The sequence below is a fragment of the Bufo bufo genome, chromosome 2 (genome assembly GCF_905171765.1).
Source record: "Bufo bufo chromosome 2, aBufBuf1.1, whole genome shotgun sequence".
Taxonomy (NCBI): domain Eukaryota; kingdom Metazoa; phylum Chordata; class Amphibia; order Anura; family Bufonidae; genus Bufo; species Bufo bufo.
In genome coordinates this window covers 209,903,805-209,923,503 of record NC_053390.1, presented here as the reverse complement: position 1 = coordinate 209,923,503, position 19,699 = coordinate 209,903,805, and the positions used below count along the sequence as shown (strand labels likewise).

General features: G+C 43.9%; 1 protein-coding gene across 1 annotated transcript in view; it reads left to right on the top strand.

Annotated features, from left to right (window-relative positions):
• Positions 1 to 19,699, top strand: part of ANAPC7 (anaphase promoting complex subunit 7) — a 67,662-nt gene that overhangs the window by 40,646 nt on the left and 7,317 nt on the right. The window contains exons 7-9 of the mRNA XM_040416073.1: positions 2,108 to 2,225; positions 7,834 to 8,030; positions 12,249 to 12,473. Of these exons, the coding sequence (XP_040272007.1) occupies positions 2,108 to 2,225; positions 7,834 to 8,030; positions 12,249 to 12,473 (540 nt within the window). The remainder of the gene's footprint in view (positions 1 to 2,107; positions 2,226 to 7,833; positions 8,031 to 12,248; positions 12,474 to 19,699) is intronic.

The window sequence follows — 19,699 nt, the reverse complement described above, 5'->3', positions numbered from 1 at the left end:
CCCCGCAAAAAAGGATAGAACATGTTCTATTGTCCGTTTTACAGACAAGGATAAGATATTTCTACAGGAGTAAAAAAAAAAGTCGCTATGCACACTGTGAGGATCCATGTTTTCTGGACCACGATTTACGGACATGGTCATGCCTTGGGACACAGACTCGGCCAGAGGTGTGTTAGGTGCCACCTGTGGTTAGTATTTAGCTTTAACTTTTTGTACTACCACAACACTAGATAATATATTAGTGTTTTGGGGGCGGATGGTTATTGGAAGTGTATTGTGTGTACTTACTCATTAACTGGTAAATGTATTATCCACGATGGCAATCTTGTGCACATAGGAGTGTGTTCAATTTTGGTGATTTTGTTTAGTGCCCAATAGTAGTAATGTCCCCCACAATGCCACGTCTAGTATTAATGTCCCCCACAGAATTGTCCCTTGGGATTTGTGGACACCATCCGGGGTATATAAGTACCTGGTGCTCCCAGTGTTAATTAATGCGGGCAGCCCAATCATTATATACCCAGCCAGCAGTCGTTCGTAAAGGTTCAGATGGCTCAATAGGCATCGGCCTGCTGTCCTCCCAACTTCCTTGTAGGCACGTGCCTTTGGGTGCAGCATCCACATGCTGCAGAAATTTTCCACACCGAAATTGACTTGCAGTGCAAATTAAATCTGCAGTATATATCAAGCGGAGAAAAACAGAACTGGATCCCACATCCACAATGCTATGCTTGGATCTGAATAAACTCGCTTCTCAGCGCCATGTTAAAGTGTACAGCCCCCCATACTGCATGCTGTACAAGAGGCATTAGTGTACATTTTGATCAAAAGGCATAAGCCCACTCACCACGCCAAGGTCGCCTCTTAGAGTGGGACCTACTCTGACGAAATCTGCAGTGTGTCCATCCATGTTGTGTCCATAAGCCCACTCACCACGTCAAGGTTGCCTCTTAGAGTGGGACCTACTCTGACAAAATCTGCAGTGTGTCCATTCATGTTGTGAATTTGGCAGCAAAAATTTACAAGATTTTAAAAGAATGATTTTATTTATTTTTCCCATGTTTGGTGTGGATTTGTATTGAGAATTTTTCTTTATGGATTTTCTGTAAAAATAATCAGCAGAAAATCTGACCCATATGAACCCTAATAACAGTGATTCATTTTTATCTATAAACTCGCTTATCAAAATTCATTTGATTTTTAAAGCAGTTTTTCAGGAGTTTAATATTAAAGGGGTATTCCTATCTCAGACACTGATGGCATATTGACGTCAGATAGTTATGGGGCCCCCCGAAGTGCTGGGAGAACAGCCTTGCATGTGCGGCCGACATTTGTTCTCCGCTATGGGAGTTACTAAAACATCAGAGCACTGGCTCGGCTACTTCCAACAGTCTCATAACTGAATGGAGAGGTGACCGCGCTTGCTCTGCATTCGCCGCTATGGGATGTCTGAAAACGGACAAGCGAGTTCGCTTGGCTGTTGTTGGAACTGCAATGCATTTGAATGGAGTTCAAGCCACACAAGTGCGGTGTGTTCTTCTTCACTTTGGAGGCTCGTCCTGGAAATGGGGTCCCACCTCATCGCAATATGCCACCTTCAGCAGGAGTGGACAAACCTTTTCAGCGTGGGATCAAATTTTTTGTCAAAAATTTTGGAATCCGGGGACTTGTTGCACGCAGCGCACACTGCTTCAGTTTTTTTTTCAATGCCGCTTTTTATACTTGACTGCTGAATGTATATGAATTCTTAGAAGTTATATGACCCACCAGCAAATGGCACTGATTGAGACTAACAAGTCCCTATATGAGTTGCCAATATGAGCATTTCACTATAGAAGGCTGCAACAGACTGAAACACCTATGAGGATGCTGTTCTCCTACCTGTGTGAGGCCAGCACCAGAATAGCCTGATTGCTAACATCAAGATCGTATGTCCTCCGGGGGACAGTGTATTTGGTATTCTCTGTAACTTACAAAATCCTGTTCTTGTACTTGGGTGAACTATTTTAAATCAAAGTCTAATTTTGTATGTATATTCATTTTACTGAAGGGGGTGGGTTGCACAATCTAAATGCCTTAAAAACATTCTTGTCCTATCTCTCTATAGGAATGGATATATACGGATATTTGCTAGCTCGAGAAGGGAGGTTGGAGGATGTGGAGAGCCTTGGCTGTAGATTATTCAATATATCTGACCAACACGCTGAGCCTTGGGTGGTGTCGGGGTAAGAATGTTATGTACACTGTGTTAAAGATAAACCTGTTTTTTTTTTTTACATGGCAAATAACTGATAAAGTTTAAACTAGTAGTCAGTATTTTAAGATCTTAAGATTCACTGATGGAAATTTAAGGCAGGTGGTAATTTCTCTATTTTGCTGAGAAATCGGTAGACACTGGTACTGACATCTGTAGTATATAATTGTGATGTAGGATGCATACTTTCATAAAAGATGATTCAATATCCTATACTCATCACGCAATGCCCCACGGTTTCCAGAGCTACCTTCTGGTCTGTGTTTATGGGCTGCAGAGGTGACTTACCCATATACGGTAATCCCTGCAGCCAATCACTGGCCTAAGCGGTTTATGGCATGAATGACTGATTGGCTGCAGCGGTCACATGCTGTATACCGCTACATCACAGCTGCAACCTGTGATCATAGACCGAAGTTGCGATCAGAGCAACCGTGACGGAAACTGTGGGGGATTAAAGGAGTTGACTGGTTTTCTATACTGATGACCTATACTCCAGGATAGGTCATAGACAGGAGTTCAACTCCCGGTACCACCACCGATCATTTGTTTGAAGAGAACACAGTGCTCGTACGAGCGTTGTGTTCTCTTCACTGTTTACCTGCTTGCCGTCTACATCACAGCAGTGAGCAGGTGTAATTACAACTCTGCCGTCCCATTCATTTCAATGGGAAGGAGCAGTCACACTCAGTCTACTCCTTCCCATTGAAGTGAATGAGACGAGGGATATGTAGTTACACTGCTCGCCTCTGCAATGTAAACGGTGAAGAGAAGGTAGGTCTCATATGAGCACTGCGTTCTTTTCAAACAGCTGATCAGTGGGGCTACTGGGAGATGGACCCCCGCAGATCAGATATTGATGACCTATCCTGAGGATAGATCATCAATATAGGAAACCAGCCAACCTCTTATGTTTTTTTATTTTATCACATTTAGAGGCTCTGGGAGATTTTGAAATAAGTCTGACAACTTCTTTAATATTAGAGAATTGTTTTTTTTCTTTTTTAAATACCATCACAGTATACTTTAAGGGTCCATTCAGACGTCCGTAGTTTTTTGCGGACCACAAAACACTGACACCGCACATGGCCGGCACTATATAGAGGATTCCTATTCTTGTCCGCAGCTGCGGACAAGAATAGGACATGCTCTATTTTTTTGCTGAGCCGCATTTTTTCTGGCCCTATTGAAAATGAATGGGTCCGCACCCGTTCCGCATAATTGCGGAATGGATCCGGACCATTCATATGGACATGTGATTGGGCTGTGGAGTCGGTAGATAAATGCTCTGACTCCGACGACTCAGTTTTTGGTACTTCCGACTCCTCTGTATTTAATATGCGAAAGTATTTTATACATTCCTTGAAGGAAAGAAAGGCAACATACGGCTGTTCCACCAAGTTATTCTAAGCTCTTATAGCAGAGAGGTAGTTGGACAGAAGCTGCTGCCTTCTCCTTTGTGTGCTGATCTTCTGCTGAAGATCGGGCAGTGGGGGGATCCAGGACGGGGTATTTATTGTAAAACATGATTTCCCTAGTAGAATCCCATAGACATGTTTAAAGTTTAAGCTAACAATCTGAGTTTACGAGTTTTTATATCCTTAGCTGAATGACAGCAGTTTTTCAAATGGTTTACAACTTCAGTCTTGAGCTATTGACTATCCATTCCCTTCACTCATACATATAGTCTTATCTAGTCCTGCAAAAAACATATTTACTTGATCAGTTATCAGTGAGAGGCTAAGTTAACCATGGGCGTTGCGTTCCCTGTAACAGCGGAACACAACACAATGGAAAGTATAAGTATTGCCGCTCCTTAACTGTGCGATGCGTGCCATATAGTGAAGCATATGAAAAGCATGCTTCTTCATGGTCACTTAACGTGTTCGTTTTGCGGTAACGTGACGCACTGCATGCATTGGCCTTTATTCTGAGAGGGAGGAGGGGCTGGGGGCCGGCATCTGTTTCTGTAATGGCAGCGGGGCCCGGTGCAGTCACTGTATTCTACTACACCGGGCCCCGCTCACTGTAGTATACGGTAATTATATCTAACTTGTGGGTACTGTTAAAGTATTCCAATCATCTTAAATCTAGCGCTGTACTAGTTACTACTAACTTCTTGGCAGTCAGGAGGCCGGGTGGGCGCTCGTAGCGTAGCTCACTACGTCACGCGCCTGCCCGCCCACTTTATGAATGAAGCAGGCACCGGGCCCCGCTGCCATTACAGAAACAGATGCTGGCCCCCATTCACTACACAGGGACACTGTTATGGGGGGGATCTGTGGATGACACATAAGATAAGATGCTATGTATGTGCCATCCACAGATGCCCCCATAACAGTGCCATCCACAGATGCCCCCATAACAGTGCCATCCACAGACCACCATTAGTTCAAAACCCACCAAAAGCACACCTTTGGTTCAAAATATTTTTTTTCTTATTTTCCTCCTCAAAAACCTAGGTGCGTCTTATAGGGCGAAAAATACGGTAATTAATTATAACTTTTTGTGAATTGGGACATTTAAACTTCTTTTTTTTTTTTTTTTTTTTTTATTCCAGTAGGAGTTGGAGTCGGTTCATTTTTTGCCGACTCCGACTCCAGGTACCCAAAATTGACTCTGACTCCGACTCCACAGCCCTGCATGTGAATGGACCCTAATAAAAGAAAATTGCCTACAACTACAAAAGAACACTTAACCACAAAATCATTGATATAAGTTAACTGTAGTTTGTCTTGCTTTCACTGTCTGCAGGATTGTAGAAATCCTCACAGAATACAGGGGTATATTTCTGCTGATCTATTCAATATGTGAGAGAATCTAAATCGCACATCCTCATTACTATGCTTTTGATATAATAACAGTTTTAAATTACAGCATGATAAAACATGGCTATACAGCACTATTATCAATCTATTGCTGTGCACTATTAGGAGGCATTAGTATACAGTTTGATCAAAGAGCATAGGCCCACTTACCACGACAAGGTTGCCTCTTCAAGTGGGGACCTACTCTAACTTTAGCGCGGCACTGTGCGGCGACTATTGTGCCCCCACACATCGCCCTCACTGTGCGGCAAAGCCACCTAGGCCCTGGGCCCTATCACTTGACCAGCACAGCACAAAAGCAGCGAGGGCCACCGTCCAGCCCCCATAATAGTGTCATCCACAGACCACCATTAGTTCAAAACCCACCAAAAGCACACTATTTGGTTCCCCAAATTTTTTTTTCTTATTTTCCTCCTCAAAAACCTAGGTGCATCTTATGGGCAGGTGCGTCTTATAGGGCAAAAAATACGGTAATTAATTATAACTTTTTGTGAATTGGGACATTTAAACTTGTTTTTTTATTTTATTTTTTTAGTCGAGTCGGTTTATTTTTTGCCGACTCCAGGTACCCAAAATTGACTCCGACTCCACAGCCCTGCATGTGAATGGACCCTAATAAAAGAAAATTGCCTACAACTACAAAAGAACACTTAACCACAAAATCATTGATATAAGTAAACTGTAGCTCGTCTTGCTTTCACTGTCGGCAGGATTGTAGAAATCCTCACAGAATACAGGGGTATATTTCTGCTGATCTGTTTTCGGGGGGGGCAGTAAGGGGAGGCTTCTGCTGCAGCAAGTGGTCTTGAGCTCGACACTGCATTGTAAGGAGGAGGGGGAACTACAGGGCTCCAGATGGCGACCAAAACGGTCGCCAATGCGCCTTAAAATTTGCAGATGGCGACAAGACTTTTTAGTCTTGTCCCCATTTGCGACTGTACCGCCGCGATCCTGCGCAGCCTAAGTTCTCTTCAGTAGCACAGTGGAGAAGGAGGGAGTCCCTCCCTCTCCACTGTGACGCGGCCGCCACTACCACCAATGGGGAGATAGCAGGGAGGAGGAGGGGAGGAGCTGTTGCCACTGCGCCACCAATGAATATAAAACATAACTATAGGCAGCGGTATCACAGACCCGGCACCCGGCCTCAATAACAGGGCATGCGATCCGCGGCCATTAACCCCTCAGGTGCCCACAGATCGCATGCCCTGTTATTGAGGCCGGGTGCCGGGTCTGTTATACCGCTGCAGACAATTGTATGAAGGAGTCAAAGAGGACCTTTCGTGGGTCCAAAGAATATGAACTTATCAGCAGGCTGCATAGAGCGGCGCCCAGGTATCTAAGTGCACTCACTATTATTCCTGGGCGCCGCTCCATTCACCCGCTGTGGCCCCCGGTATTTTCAGCATTCTGAGCTCTGCGCTGTGATTGGACAGTGCTGCTGTCATGGAGAAGGAGACACACTGGCGTCTCCTCCTCCTTCCTCTGAATGCTGAAAATACCGGGGACCACAGCGGGTGAACGGAGCGGCGCCCAGGAATAATAGTAAGTGCACTTAGATCCCTGGGCGCCGCTCTATGCAGCCTGCTGATAAGTTCATATTCTTTGGACCCACGAAAGGTCCTCTTTAATTACATTCATTGGTGGCGCAGTGCGCCCCCCCCCCCCCCCCCCCATTATCACTGGCCACAAGTCGTCGCCCCCCCCCCCCCCCCCCCATTGTTATATGGTGGCCACAGGGTCCCATCCCCTCCAGTGGTGGCAGTGGCAGATTACACTGCTGGGGCTCAGATCGTTACCATGGTAGCCAGGACTCTACTGAAGCCCTGGCTGCCATGTTCAGCTCCCTGCTGCTGTGTGCACAGAGCACAGGGCAGCAGGGAGATGTGAGATCATATTCACCCTGATAGATCTCTATCAGGGTGAATAGGACAAGGGCTGAAAAGATCCAGGTTCTAGTCCCTAAGGGAAGAAATGGTTAATAAATAAAAAGTAAAAAAAAAAGTAAAAAAAACACCAAAATACTAAAAGTTTAAATGGCCCCCTTCCCAGTTTTACATATAAAATTTACAAACAATAAAGAACATATTACATATCGCCACGTCCCAAAAAGTGTGAGCTATTAAAATATTAAAAAATATTTCCGCTCGGTGAAGGCCGTAACAGAAAAAAAAACTCTAAACCACGCAATTCGCCATTTTTAGTCACCTTGTCCCCCAGAAAATGTCCCTGGATGTGAGAGGCATGTGGTGCTGTTTTCTCCTATATGTAGTGCACCTGCGTCTCATCTTCTCAAAGTCCTTTTTTTTTATTGTATGCATTTTAAATTTGGCGACTAAAAAATGTAATTTGGCTCCTAAATTTTTTAGTTTAGGAGCCAATGGCTCCTGGTCATTTTTTTTTTTTGTCTGGAGCACTGAACTAGCTGATCTCCTGTAACACATGAAGAAAGTCTTTATAAGTTTTGATGACACAAAATATGTGTGGGGGAAGAAAAGAAGATTGAAGGGAAAAAAAATTTGATTTTTTTAATTGCGTAGTTTTTATGTTGTGTTCTTTTTAAAGGAAACCTGTCATCAGTTGCATGCCCAAATCACAGGCAGCATGAAATCCTAACACGCTCCTTCATGACTGACCGCTATGTTTTCCCCGAAGCGCTGCAGCATTTAAAAAAAAAAATACTTTATTAAAAAACCATCTGGGAAGATGTATAGATTTATTTTTTTTCCCTTTTACTTTTTGTCTTCACTCCAGGTGTCACAGCTTCTACACAAAGAGACATTCCAGAGCTCTGTATTTGGGAGCCAAAGCAATCCAACTCAACAGCAACAGTGTTCAGGCTTTGTTATTGAAGGGGGCAGCTTTGAGAAACATGGGTAGAGTGCAAGAGGCAATCATTCACTTTCGAGAAGCAATCCGCCTAGCACCCTGTCGATTGGACTGTTGTGAAGGTACATGATGGTGAAATTGTATAGCTAGACTTGGACTCTTACTTTAGTGAATACTAACCTGGTTTTCTTTGTATGGTCATGTTACCATTACCTTAAGCGTGGTGCTTTTGAAATGCGTTTTTTGGGGGGGGTTTTGTCATTACCATTGTTTGAGGTCCAGGGAATACATTTAACAGGATTTAGCTTGAGGATGGTTATAGTAACATAGTACATAAGGCTGAAAAAAGACATTTGTCCATCCAGTTCGGCCTGTCATCCTGGAAGTTGATCCAGAGGAAGGCAAAAAAAAAAATGATTATGATTATCCTCATCATGACATCTGATGTAGATGTACATAAAAAATGCTGGAAGGGGTGTATGTACAGGCCAAGGAGCAGAGTCCACTCCATAGGTGGGGGCTACTGGCTGTGTAACACAGCTGATACCCCTTTAGTGACCAGGATAAAAGATGACTCTAATCTCCAGTTTCATTTAACCACTCAGAATGGGGCAGTCAATAATGACCGCGGCATCTGAGTGGTTAGATAGAGGGAGGGGTGTAATAGGAGGTCCGTAAAATCGGCGTACACTGCAGTACCGAAATATGGACTACCATTTCATTTCAATTTCCCCACAGAATTTTTTATTTTTTTAATCTGCTTTTTAATACATTAGAATGTTGCCATTAGCCCCTTCCTGAAGGAGTAATTTTTCCTTCCTTCCCGAAGCCATAACATTTTATTTATTTTTTTCCTTTCACATAGCGGTATAAGGTCTTGTTTTTTGCAAGTTGTACTTCCTCATGGCCATTTAATATTGCATATTATTGCTATACAGCCTGAGACCTTTCAGATTGAAATAGTACCTCCACTGGCTGTGATCTCGGACAGCATGGAGGGGGAGAGAGGGGCAATTGGGACACAAGCAGACAGGCTGTATAGAGAGGAGGAAAGGCATAGATCCTCCTCTCCTTGCACAACTGTACATGACCCTAGGGCTAACATGGATTTCTGTACATGTTATCACATTTCCCTCTGCCTCAGTCAGGGAGCATACTTGTTCTCAGTCACATACATGGAGGTTTTGTTCCAGAATAGTAGAGATGAGATCTAATTACCCCTTACGCTTAATTAGGACATTAATTGACTCAACAAACCAGATGTTTACAAGCCTCTGGGTCATAGCCTCATATAATTAACTTTGAATACTTGCACCACAAAAACCAATAAAGTTTACTTTTTACATTGTCCCTATCCTGTCCATTACCGATCTTTAGTGTAAAATACGGTATGTTGACCACTTCTGCAGCGATACCAGTAACGTGCTACAGTAAGGCTACTTTCACACTAGCGTTCGGGGCTCCGCTTGTGAGTTCCGTTTGAAGGCTCTCACAAGCGGCCCCGAACGGATCCGTCCAGCCCTAATGCATTCTGAATGGATGCGGATCCGCTCAGAATGCATCAGTCTGGCTCCGTTTGTCCTCCGCTCCGCTCAGCAGGCGGACACCTGAACGCAGCTTGCAGCGTTCGGGTGTCCGCCTGGCCGTGCGGAGGCAAACGGATCCGTCCAGACTTACAATGTAAGTCAATGGGGACGGATCCGTTTGAAGTTGACACAGTATGGCTCAATTTTCAAACGGATCCGTCTCCCATTGACTTTCAATGTAAAGTCAAAACGGATCCGTTTGCATTATCATGAACAAAAAAAAAATAAAAATAAAAAAATTTATTTTATTTTTTTTTGTTCATGGTAATGCAAACGGATCCGTTCTGAACGGATCTAAGCATTTGCATTATAGGTGCGGATCCGTCTGTGCAGATACCAGACGGATCCGACCTAAACGCAGGTGTGAAAGTAGCCTAATAGTGATAAAAAAAATATCACCAGAGAAGAATATCTGTTTCTGGGAGATGGAAAAGATTTTCATCAGTCAGAAAAGCCATTGTTGCTCACTGACTGTCTCCATATAAAGTCGTTTTCAATTAGTTGTACAAAAAAAAACAGTATGCAGCAGTAAAATGTAGGTGTGTATGAACTCATCACATTTTGCTGTTTTTTGTTTTTTTTCTAGCGTATATTTTATTTGCGTAAGGACTATTCTAGAGTATGCATTTTACTTGTAAATCTGTTTTTTTATTATAATCACTGCTGCAAAATTGCGTTATGGTAGTTGTGTGTATCCATTTCCTATCGCCATGAAAATGCAATGTTAGCTACTAGCAGCATGTTATAGAGCAGGAGGAGCTGAGCAGATTGATATATAGTTTGTGGGTAAAGATTCCGTATAACTTGTGTTTTATCCATTGAAATTCCTGCCAATTTTGGGCTTTGAAGTCCAGGAGGCGGTCTTATCAGTGATTGACAGCTACCTCTGTATACACAGTCATAGAGGGAAGGCTGTCAGTCACTGATGGGTCCACCTCCTTGACTTCAAAGCCCAGAATGAGCAGAAACATAAATAAAAGTATAAATTTTACTGAATCGTAATCTGCTCAGCTCCTCCTGCTCTATAACATGCTGCCTTCAGCTCCGACACTATGTTGGGTGGGAGCTGGTGGGCTGCTGCCCTCACTGCTCCCTCACATAGTGTACGGTATATTTAAAAAAATATATAAATATATATATATATATATATATATATATATATATATATATATATATATATATATTCCATCCTAAATTTATGTTCATCTCCCTGCTATTTCTCACTGATCAGCATGACCAGTTCTATCAGTGAGTGATTGTACTTTTTCCCTGGCGTGCTGAATAACTAACCAGCCGCTGGGAGGTACATGACTGCGAGCAGTAAGCGCTCGCTACTGTAAATGCAGGGAGAAGCTATTCAGCAGTATATAGGGACAGTTTATATACTGTAATTTATATGCTGTAGAATAGCTTCTCCCTGCATTCACAATAGCGAGTGCTTACTGCTCGCTGTCATGTATCTACCGGTGGCTGGTAAATTACTGAGCGCATCGGGGATACAGCAGGATCGCTCACTGTTAGTGGTGATTAGTGGGAAATAGTAGGAATGTGAACACTTTATACAGTATTTAGGGTACACACAGTAATATATGGACAGTATGTGAGGAACCAGTGATGGCGTCAGCTGGGAGCCCAGCTTTCTTCATGGTCAGTACTGGATTGTACTATACTAGGAAGATGGATATGCCTTAGCAACGCTCAGTTAGAGAGCACTACTAAGGGACATTTCTGGGCAATGAACAGCTTCACTAAATAAATAAACTGCTATAAATGTAACTTCACAAAATAAATTAATATTCTGTAGAATATTAATTCTATAGAATTAAACTGACATCTTTATGTCAGTATAATTCTGTAACGCTAAGGTCATGCAGAGACACAGTATTATAAATCCGTATAATGCCATGTGCTCCTGTGAAATGAGTAGTGTCCACAACCGGAAATCGCGCGCTCACACAGTGCGATTTCCGTACAGGACACACTCGCCTGAAACAGGCCTTACACTTTAAAACAAGACTTTTGTTCTTTCCTGATCTGATGATTTTAAGAATGTGTATGCATGTAACTTTAGACCTAAGAGGTATGTATGAACTCCTCTTCATGAGCACATGTTCAGCTTTGTTTCACCAAATCTGTGCTCTTCTATTCCTGTTCAGCTGCATAATGGTAAATGCAGCTGAACAGCAGAAGAAGCACTTTTGTCCAGTCTGGATGGCACAACACATGCCACAGCGCATGCATGCCAGCATAACCCGTGTTATACTGATCTAGATTATATGATGGTATTCATTTCATTGTATTATTTTGGGGTGTTTTCCGCATTTGGTTACTGGGGGTTATTTAGTGGATCCATTAACCCAATCCATTAACCCAAGTTTGGCTCATCCAGTTTGGCGCATTCCTTTTACGTACTTTGAATAATGTGATTTGTGCACCCATTATGCATATTTAGAGGTTTTTAACTTGCTAGTCTTTGAATTGCTTCTGTGATTGTTTTCATGTCTCATTGTAATGCAGAATGCGCCTTATTTTAGCAGTAGACTGTTCTGCATGCGGGAAACCGTATCTGGTGATTTACTGAGTGACGGAGCGGAGGCATTGTTCTGCACTGCTGGTCTGTACTGTATAATTTTTGCTTTTATCTGAGGTTGGCATGTAACACGGAGGCCTGGCACTGCTGCCTTAACCATTTCCTCAGTAGCTACCAAGTTAATGCTCTTCTGACAGAGAGCCTTTGTTCTTCTCTTTTACCAGGGCTCATTGAATGTTATCTGGCATCTAATAGTGTCCGGGAAGCTATGGTCATGGCCAATAATGTTTACAAGACTCTTGGAGCCAACGCGCAGACACTGACTCTACTGGCAACTGTGTGCTTGGAAGATCCAGTAACTCAAGAAAAGGCAAAAACCCTTCTAGACAAAGCACTTTTACAAAGGCCAGATTACATAAAGGCGGTCGTAAAGAAAGCTGAACTACTCAGTAAGTAATTTGGTCAGACCAGTAGTTGTGTGTAAAATACCTGATCACATTATAAAGAAAAGTTCATATGGAGTTCTGTGGAGCTCTGACATTCCCTGCATTGTGGTGGGGTCATCAACCAGCTGCCACAATGTAGAAACCATGCAGAAACGCATATAAGGGTTGATTAATCCCTATCCTACCACTGAAACTCTGGCTGCAATGCCCGACGCAGCCACATCCATACTCGTCCAGCTGTGTGTGATGCAGCATCTGAAATGGGTCCGCCACTAATAAGCAGAAGACCTACAGTACCTGACACCTCAGCATCCATATGTGTGATACTGTAAGTTAAAGGAGTTCTCTGGGAATTAAGTAAATGAAAATACTTAAATATTACTTTATTATAAATATATTCCTAAATACCTTTCATTAGTTATATTGGCTCGTTTTGTCCGTTATAAACGAGTTATTATAACTAATAAAAGGTATTTGGGGATATGTTTATAATAAAGTAATATTTTTAATATTTTAATTTTCTTAATTCCTTGAGAACCCAATCAACCCTGTTCACTTGAACGGTGCAGGAGTACCAGAAACATCCATTTGAATGCACCGCAGTTATGCGCCATGTTGCTCCAGCAAGCAGTGCTGCTACTTTGGTCTGCTGATGTCCTGGGTTAGGGACCTCTGTTGATCCCACGTTGATGGCCTATAACAAGGATAAACTATCAATGTAAAATCTTAAGACTCTTTAAAATGCAGTGCAATTTGCAGGCAGCATGTTATAGTGCAGGAGGAGCTGAATAGACTGTTTCATTAAAATGCCTTCTTTTTATAGGCTCCATAATACACAGGGCTGTCTTATCAGTAATAGACAGACTTTCCTGTATAGCTGTCAATCATAGGGATGCCCACATGGCTTTTGAGCTAAGAAAGAGCAGAGATATATGAATAAATTGCATGTTTTGCTAGTTTCCCATAAAACTGTCTGTCTGCCCAGCTCCTTCTGCTGTATCATTTGCTGCCTGTATATTGCACTGCATTTTCTTGGTGACAGATTTCCTTTAAAGGAATACTCCAGGTAAAACTTGATCTAGGGGCAGTGCTTGACCTTTCCGTTTGGTGTTCTTTTGAACTCTTTTGAACTCTTTGGATCCTTATTTTTGCCCGCTTTATCATACCATGTGAAAACTAGATTTTTGTACTTGCCGTAAAATCTGTTTCTCTTCCGTTCACAGGCTTGACCATGGGTAAAGCTGTTGCCGCTAGGAGGCTGACACTAAGCACACAAAGTGTCAGCTCCTCCCCTTCAGCTATACCCTTCCTACAGGGACCAAGCTAAATCAGTTAGTGCAAAAGCAGTAGGAGAAGAAACAGAAATAAATCACACTATGTACAAACCCAGAACCACACAGGTCCGAAAAGGCCCCTAAACAAAAGAATGGGTGGGAGCTTGTCCCCCAATGAACGGAAGAGAAACAGATTTTACGGTAAGTACAAAAATCTAGTTTTCTCATTCGTATCATTGGGGTACACAGGCTTGGCCATGGGACGTTACAGAGCAGTCCTCAAGGGCATAACAAGCAACCCCCCCGTCAATCAGAGAACTGCCATATGCAAAACTCTACATCCCAGAGAAGCGTCAGAAGACTCAAAGGTGTGCACTCTATAAAACTTGGAAAAAGTATGCAAAGACGACCAGGTAGCCGCCTTGCACACCTGAAGAGCGGAAGCCCTGTGATGCACTGCCCAAGAGGCCCCCACTGCCTGAGCTGAATGAGCAGTCACCCAGAAGGGTGGGGCCCGGCCATTAACGCGGTACGCTTCCACAATGGCCAAACAAATCCATCGGGAAATGGAAGACTTCGATGCCAGCCCTTGTCTCGGCCCCTCTGGATTTACGAACAGGGAATCCGTCCGCCGGAAAGATGCCGTATGGGACAGAGACTCAAACTGCTCGTACCAAATCCAGGGTATGCTGCGACTGCTCCCGAGGATGAGACTGGTCCGGACAAAATGAAGGGAGAATAATCTTCTCATTTAGATGGAATTCCGACACCACCTTCAGCAGGAAGGACTGCACAGGGCGAAGGACCACCTTATCCTGATGACGGATCAGAAAAGGTGACCGACATGAAAGAGCCGTGAGTTCCGACACCCTACGGATGGACATGATTGCCACCAAAAACGCCACCTTGTAAGATGGGAAGCGACACCTGCTGCAAGGGCTCAAACTGAGAAAAGACTGGAGAGCGTTGAGCACTAGATTAAGACCCCAAGGATCCAACGAAGGATGGAAAGGGGGAGCAGCATGCACCACCCCCTGCAGAAAAGTCAGAACCGCCGAAATTGAAGCCAAATTTTGCTGAAGAAAAACGCAGAGAGCCGAAACTTGCCCTTTGAGGGATCTGAGAGCCATCCCCAAGTCCATGCCCGACTGCAGGAAAGCCAAGAGTCATGGCAAAGAGAACCGAACAGGAGGCAGCTGATGCCGCTCGCACCAACTAAATTAGGACTTCCAGGTCCAGTGGTAGATTCTGGAAGACGACAGCTTCCTGACTTGAATCATGGTCTGGACTATCGCATCCGAAAAAAAACAAGCCTTCAGTACGGCGGCTTCAACAGCCATGCCATTAAATGTAACGACCTTAAATTTGGGTGGAAGATTGCCCCCTGCGACAGAAGGTCCTCCCGAAGAGGAAGACGCCAGGGTTAGTCGGCGAGAAGGACGACTAGAGACACGTGCCAAACCCGGCGAGGCCAATCTGGGGCCACAAGAATGACGGGCAGAATTTGGACCTGATCTTCCGGAGGAGACACGGAATGAGAGGAAGAGGCGGGACCACGTAAGGAAACGTGAACCGACTCCACAGAATCGCCAGCGAGTCGCACGCCGGTGGGGCCATGGGGTCCCTGGACCACGCGACAAAGTCCTTGACCTTGTTGAAGCGGGAGGCCATCCGGTCGACCCCACCTCTCGCAGATGGCTCGAAACACCTGCGGGTGAAGAGCCCACTCGCCGGGATCGAGACGCTCCCGGCTGAGAGAGTCTGCGATCCAGTTGTCTTCGCCGGGGATGTGAACTGCCGATAGTGCCGGAGCATGTTTCTCCGTCCAGCTGAGAATCCGCGCAGTCTCCTCCATGGCTGCCGGGATCCAAGTGCCGCCCTGGTGATTGAGGTACGCCACCGCCATGGAGTTGTTGGACTGAACCCGAACTGGACGACCCCTGAGATGGTCGGCCCAATGCCGCAGAGAGCTGAATTGCCCTCAACTCCAGAACAAAAACCAGCAGACCTGCAACACAAGGAGGTCTGCCTCCTACAGACACTAAGCTAAAACGGATTTAGCTTAGTCCCTGTAGGAAGGGTATAGCTGAAGGGGAGGAGCTTACACTTTGTGTGCTTAGTGTCCACCTTCTAGCGGCAACAGCTATACCCATGGTCAAGCCTTTGTTCTCTTCCCCCCTTCTCCCCCCCCCCCCCTAAATAATACAGATGAGAAAAGGATTTTACTCAGAGTTCTTCTGTGAGTACTTGGGTAGCAGGTGAGCAGAGTGCATCCACTCTCATATCAATCACCGTCTGAATTATATATTGGCTGAATATTGGGGCCCAGCTTCCTTTCTCCATTGTAGTTTGCATTATTTCCGTGATGTGGTGCTCTTTTCCAGGATAAAATAGCACTCACAAGGCTTTGGTACATTTGAAACAACTTGTCTTTATCCAAATTAACTCTTTAGTGCTCTTCTTTCTCTGACAGATAGGGTCAACCTAGCTTGGGTTACTCCAAGACCTGTGGTAATAGGATGCTAACAGTAGGAGACACATGACTGCAACTAACCTGAGCCACAAAGATGCATTTGAGTGCCTTGGAAAGACAGTTGTCTTTGGAAATGTATTTAAAAGTATATACTTAATGAAGCAATTCCACAAAGTTTTATTCTCTGGCCCATTCTCTCAACTACAGCCACTGTTAAAAATATTACCTTTATTACAGTTTGTAACAAAATGTAACAATCTCCTTATGAGTCTTTGTTATTTGCTTTTTCTTAAGATGTCACAATTGCAGACCGTAAAAAATATAATAGAAAAACAGTGCATTGTTCTCTCAGGTTGCAGCCATGTCTTCTCTCCCCTCTCTAATGCTAGTGCATGCAAGCCAAAAAGTAGGAGGGAGCTGCATGTAGTCTGGATAATTTTTATCTGCACATTGAGCATGGACCTTTTGTTGGAGGAAATGTCATACTTAACAATAAAATGAATGTGTTAACAGTGCCAGACATAGTACCAGCTGTAGTATATACAGTATCAACCATATAACATACCGCTGAATAGTTAATTTTCCTAGTTGTGCAGTGATAATTCCTTCCTTAACTGCATGTACCCTCAAAGTACAAGCCCCAATGCGGTCTACATGTTTCGAACCAGATGGTTCTTGGTCATGATTAAGAACCATCTGGTTCGAAACATGTAGACCGCATTGGGGCTTGTACTTTGAGGGTTCCGTTACCGCTTACACTTTGGATTGTGGAATAAACACCGTCAAGCAAAGATACGAGGTGCTGGATTTTCTTTTACTTCAAGTTTACCATTCGGGGTCTCATCCCTTCCGTGCACCCTTTAAACTGCAGATGCAGGTGAACTGGACTTTTACCACTATCTGGTCTCAAGTCCCTCTGTGCTGCAGAAGGAGGCACTAAAGTAATATAGAGGCTCAGGCCACAAGTTTGGCACTTCGTCAGGCAGGGCCTGATACAGACTTAGGATCCATTTACACGTCTGCAGATTGCGAATCCGCAAAACACTGACACTGGCCATGTGCGTTCCTCATTTTGCGGACCGCACATGGCCAGCACTATAATAGAAATGCCCTTTCTTGTCTGTGGATGCGGACAAGAATAGGACATGTTCTATTTTTTTGGGGGGCCCCAGAATGGAAGTGCGGATGCGGACAGCACACTGTGTGCTGTCCGCATCTTCTGCGGCCCCATTGAAAAATGCAGACCCATTTTGCGGATGTGTGAATGGACCCTTAACTCTATCCATCCTTCTTGCTGGCACCGGGATTTTGTGTATAGAGCTAAGGACATGGGTTGCTAGATGGCCACTAGCACATCCACAATACCCAGTCCCCATAGCTCTGTGTGCTTTTATTGTGTAAAAAAATCGATTTGATACATATGCAAATTAACCTGAGATGAGTCCTGTCCCAGACTCATCTCACATACAGGACTCATCTCAAGTTAATTTGCATATGTATCAAATCGTTTTTTTTTACACATTTAAAGCACACAGAGCTATGGGGACTGGATATTGCAGATGTGCTAGCGGCTATCTAGGAACCCATGTCCTAAGCGCTATACACAAAATCCTGGTGACAGGTTCCCTTTAAGCCATTTTCCACTCCAAAAACCAATGTGGAAAATTGCAAATGAGGCTGGCCCAGCTGCTTCCCTGCTACTCCCCTTTTTCTCGCCACTTTGGAAAAGTGATGTGTCTCAAGTTTTCCTGCACGTAAGCTGTGCACCTAGACTTCCGACACCTTTTGTGCCACTTTTGGCATTATAAATGTCCCCCATAGTGTATACAGAATGTATGTAACAAGTGTGACCTCCATAACATCTCTGTAGAGGTTATCTAGCTTTTCCAGACTGCTGAATTCCAAATTTGCCTGTTTACTTAATGATTAAACCACCATATAGTAGTAGTATAAATATGCGGCACACAGAATATTTTTTGCAATTTAAAGGTAATTTTATTTAGGGATTTTTCAGAATAAGAGGTTCATGATCCAGTTTATAGGAAATTAAATGCTGCGTAGCCACTAAATAAATATATATATATATATATATATATATATATATATATATATATATATATATATATATATATATATATATATATATAATGTGCCGGACGTTTCAGTCCATAGGGACCTTCTTCAGCGGCTTGGAGTTTCTATAGAAAAAAAATAGCACATCTATGATGAGGTATCTGAACCCTTTGTGATAAATGAAGTACTCAATATGGATATATATATATATACATATATATATATATATGTATATGTGCACTGCGCGCGTGGGATATTGGCCAGTCCTGTGGATGAAGCAAGGGACTTGCAGGGCGGGCCAAGGAAGAGGCTGGGTAGGAATTATGTAACAACAGCGAGCCCTCATTTGCATATGGATTAAACATCGTTTTTCCTGCTGGTGAAAGTCAGAATAAAATTACAAAGGTACCATTTGAATCATGGATAGGTGTTCTAGAGAGCCATGTAAGTAGTGTATGGATTTTGTGTGGCTGTCATGGCTCATAAACAGGTAGGAGCTAGTGTTAGGGACCACTCCATAGAGGCGACCTTGACGTGGTGAGTGGCTTATTACGCTTTGGCCAAAATGTACACCAATGCCTCATCCAGCATAGAGGCAGGGCAGAATGCTGGTTGCAGAGTGCCATTGCATTTGTGTCTTTTTCTTTGTATATGTATTTCGCCATAGCGATGTGCACCTGCATATAGGGTTGTGCTGACTCAATCACCCACATTTTTTCTTTGTAGTATATATTGGAGGCGTGGCGATCTCCATGCAGTCATGCACACCTGACCAGTCAATCTGTCCTGGAGCCTGGTTTTATAGTCAGTATAAAACTGAGTCTGCATACATAGCACCTACCAGTAGCCATTTGGCTCCAAGAGAAGTATATAGTGGGCTCAGCATGCATGTTGGTACTTGCATCCCTGGATCCGATGAATGCTGTAATGGCACCGGACGGGGTTAAAAGCAGAGTGTGCTTGGCGTGCATGCTGCGCCTGCATTCCCTGGATTTTGTGTGGCTGTCATGGCCCATAAACAGGTAGGAGCTAGTGTTAGGGACCACTCCATAGAGGCGACCTTGACGTGGTGAGTGGCTTATTACGCTTTGGCCAAAATGTACACCAATGCCTCATCCAGCATAGAGGCAGGGCAGAATGCTGGTTGCAGAGTGCTATTGTATTTGTGTCTTTCTTTGTATATGTATTTCGCCATAGAGATATGCACCTGCATATAGGGTTGTGCTGACTCAATCACCCACATTTTTTCTAAGTAGTGTATAACGTCATATTTTAGTGACAGACTCCCTTTTAAGTGTATTGGCTTCTCTGAGTGGCAGTCACATGATTACGTCGTCACGTGATGTGGACAGGCCGGTGATGTGTTTCACAGCCTAAGGCCCCTTGCAGATGAGCGTGTCCGGATGCGT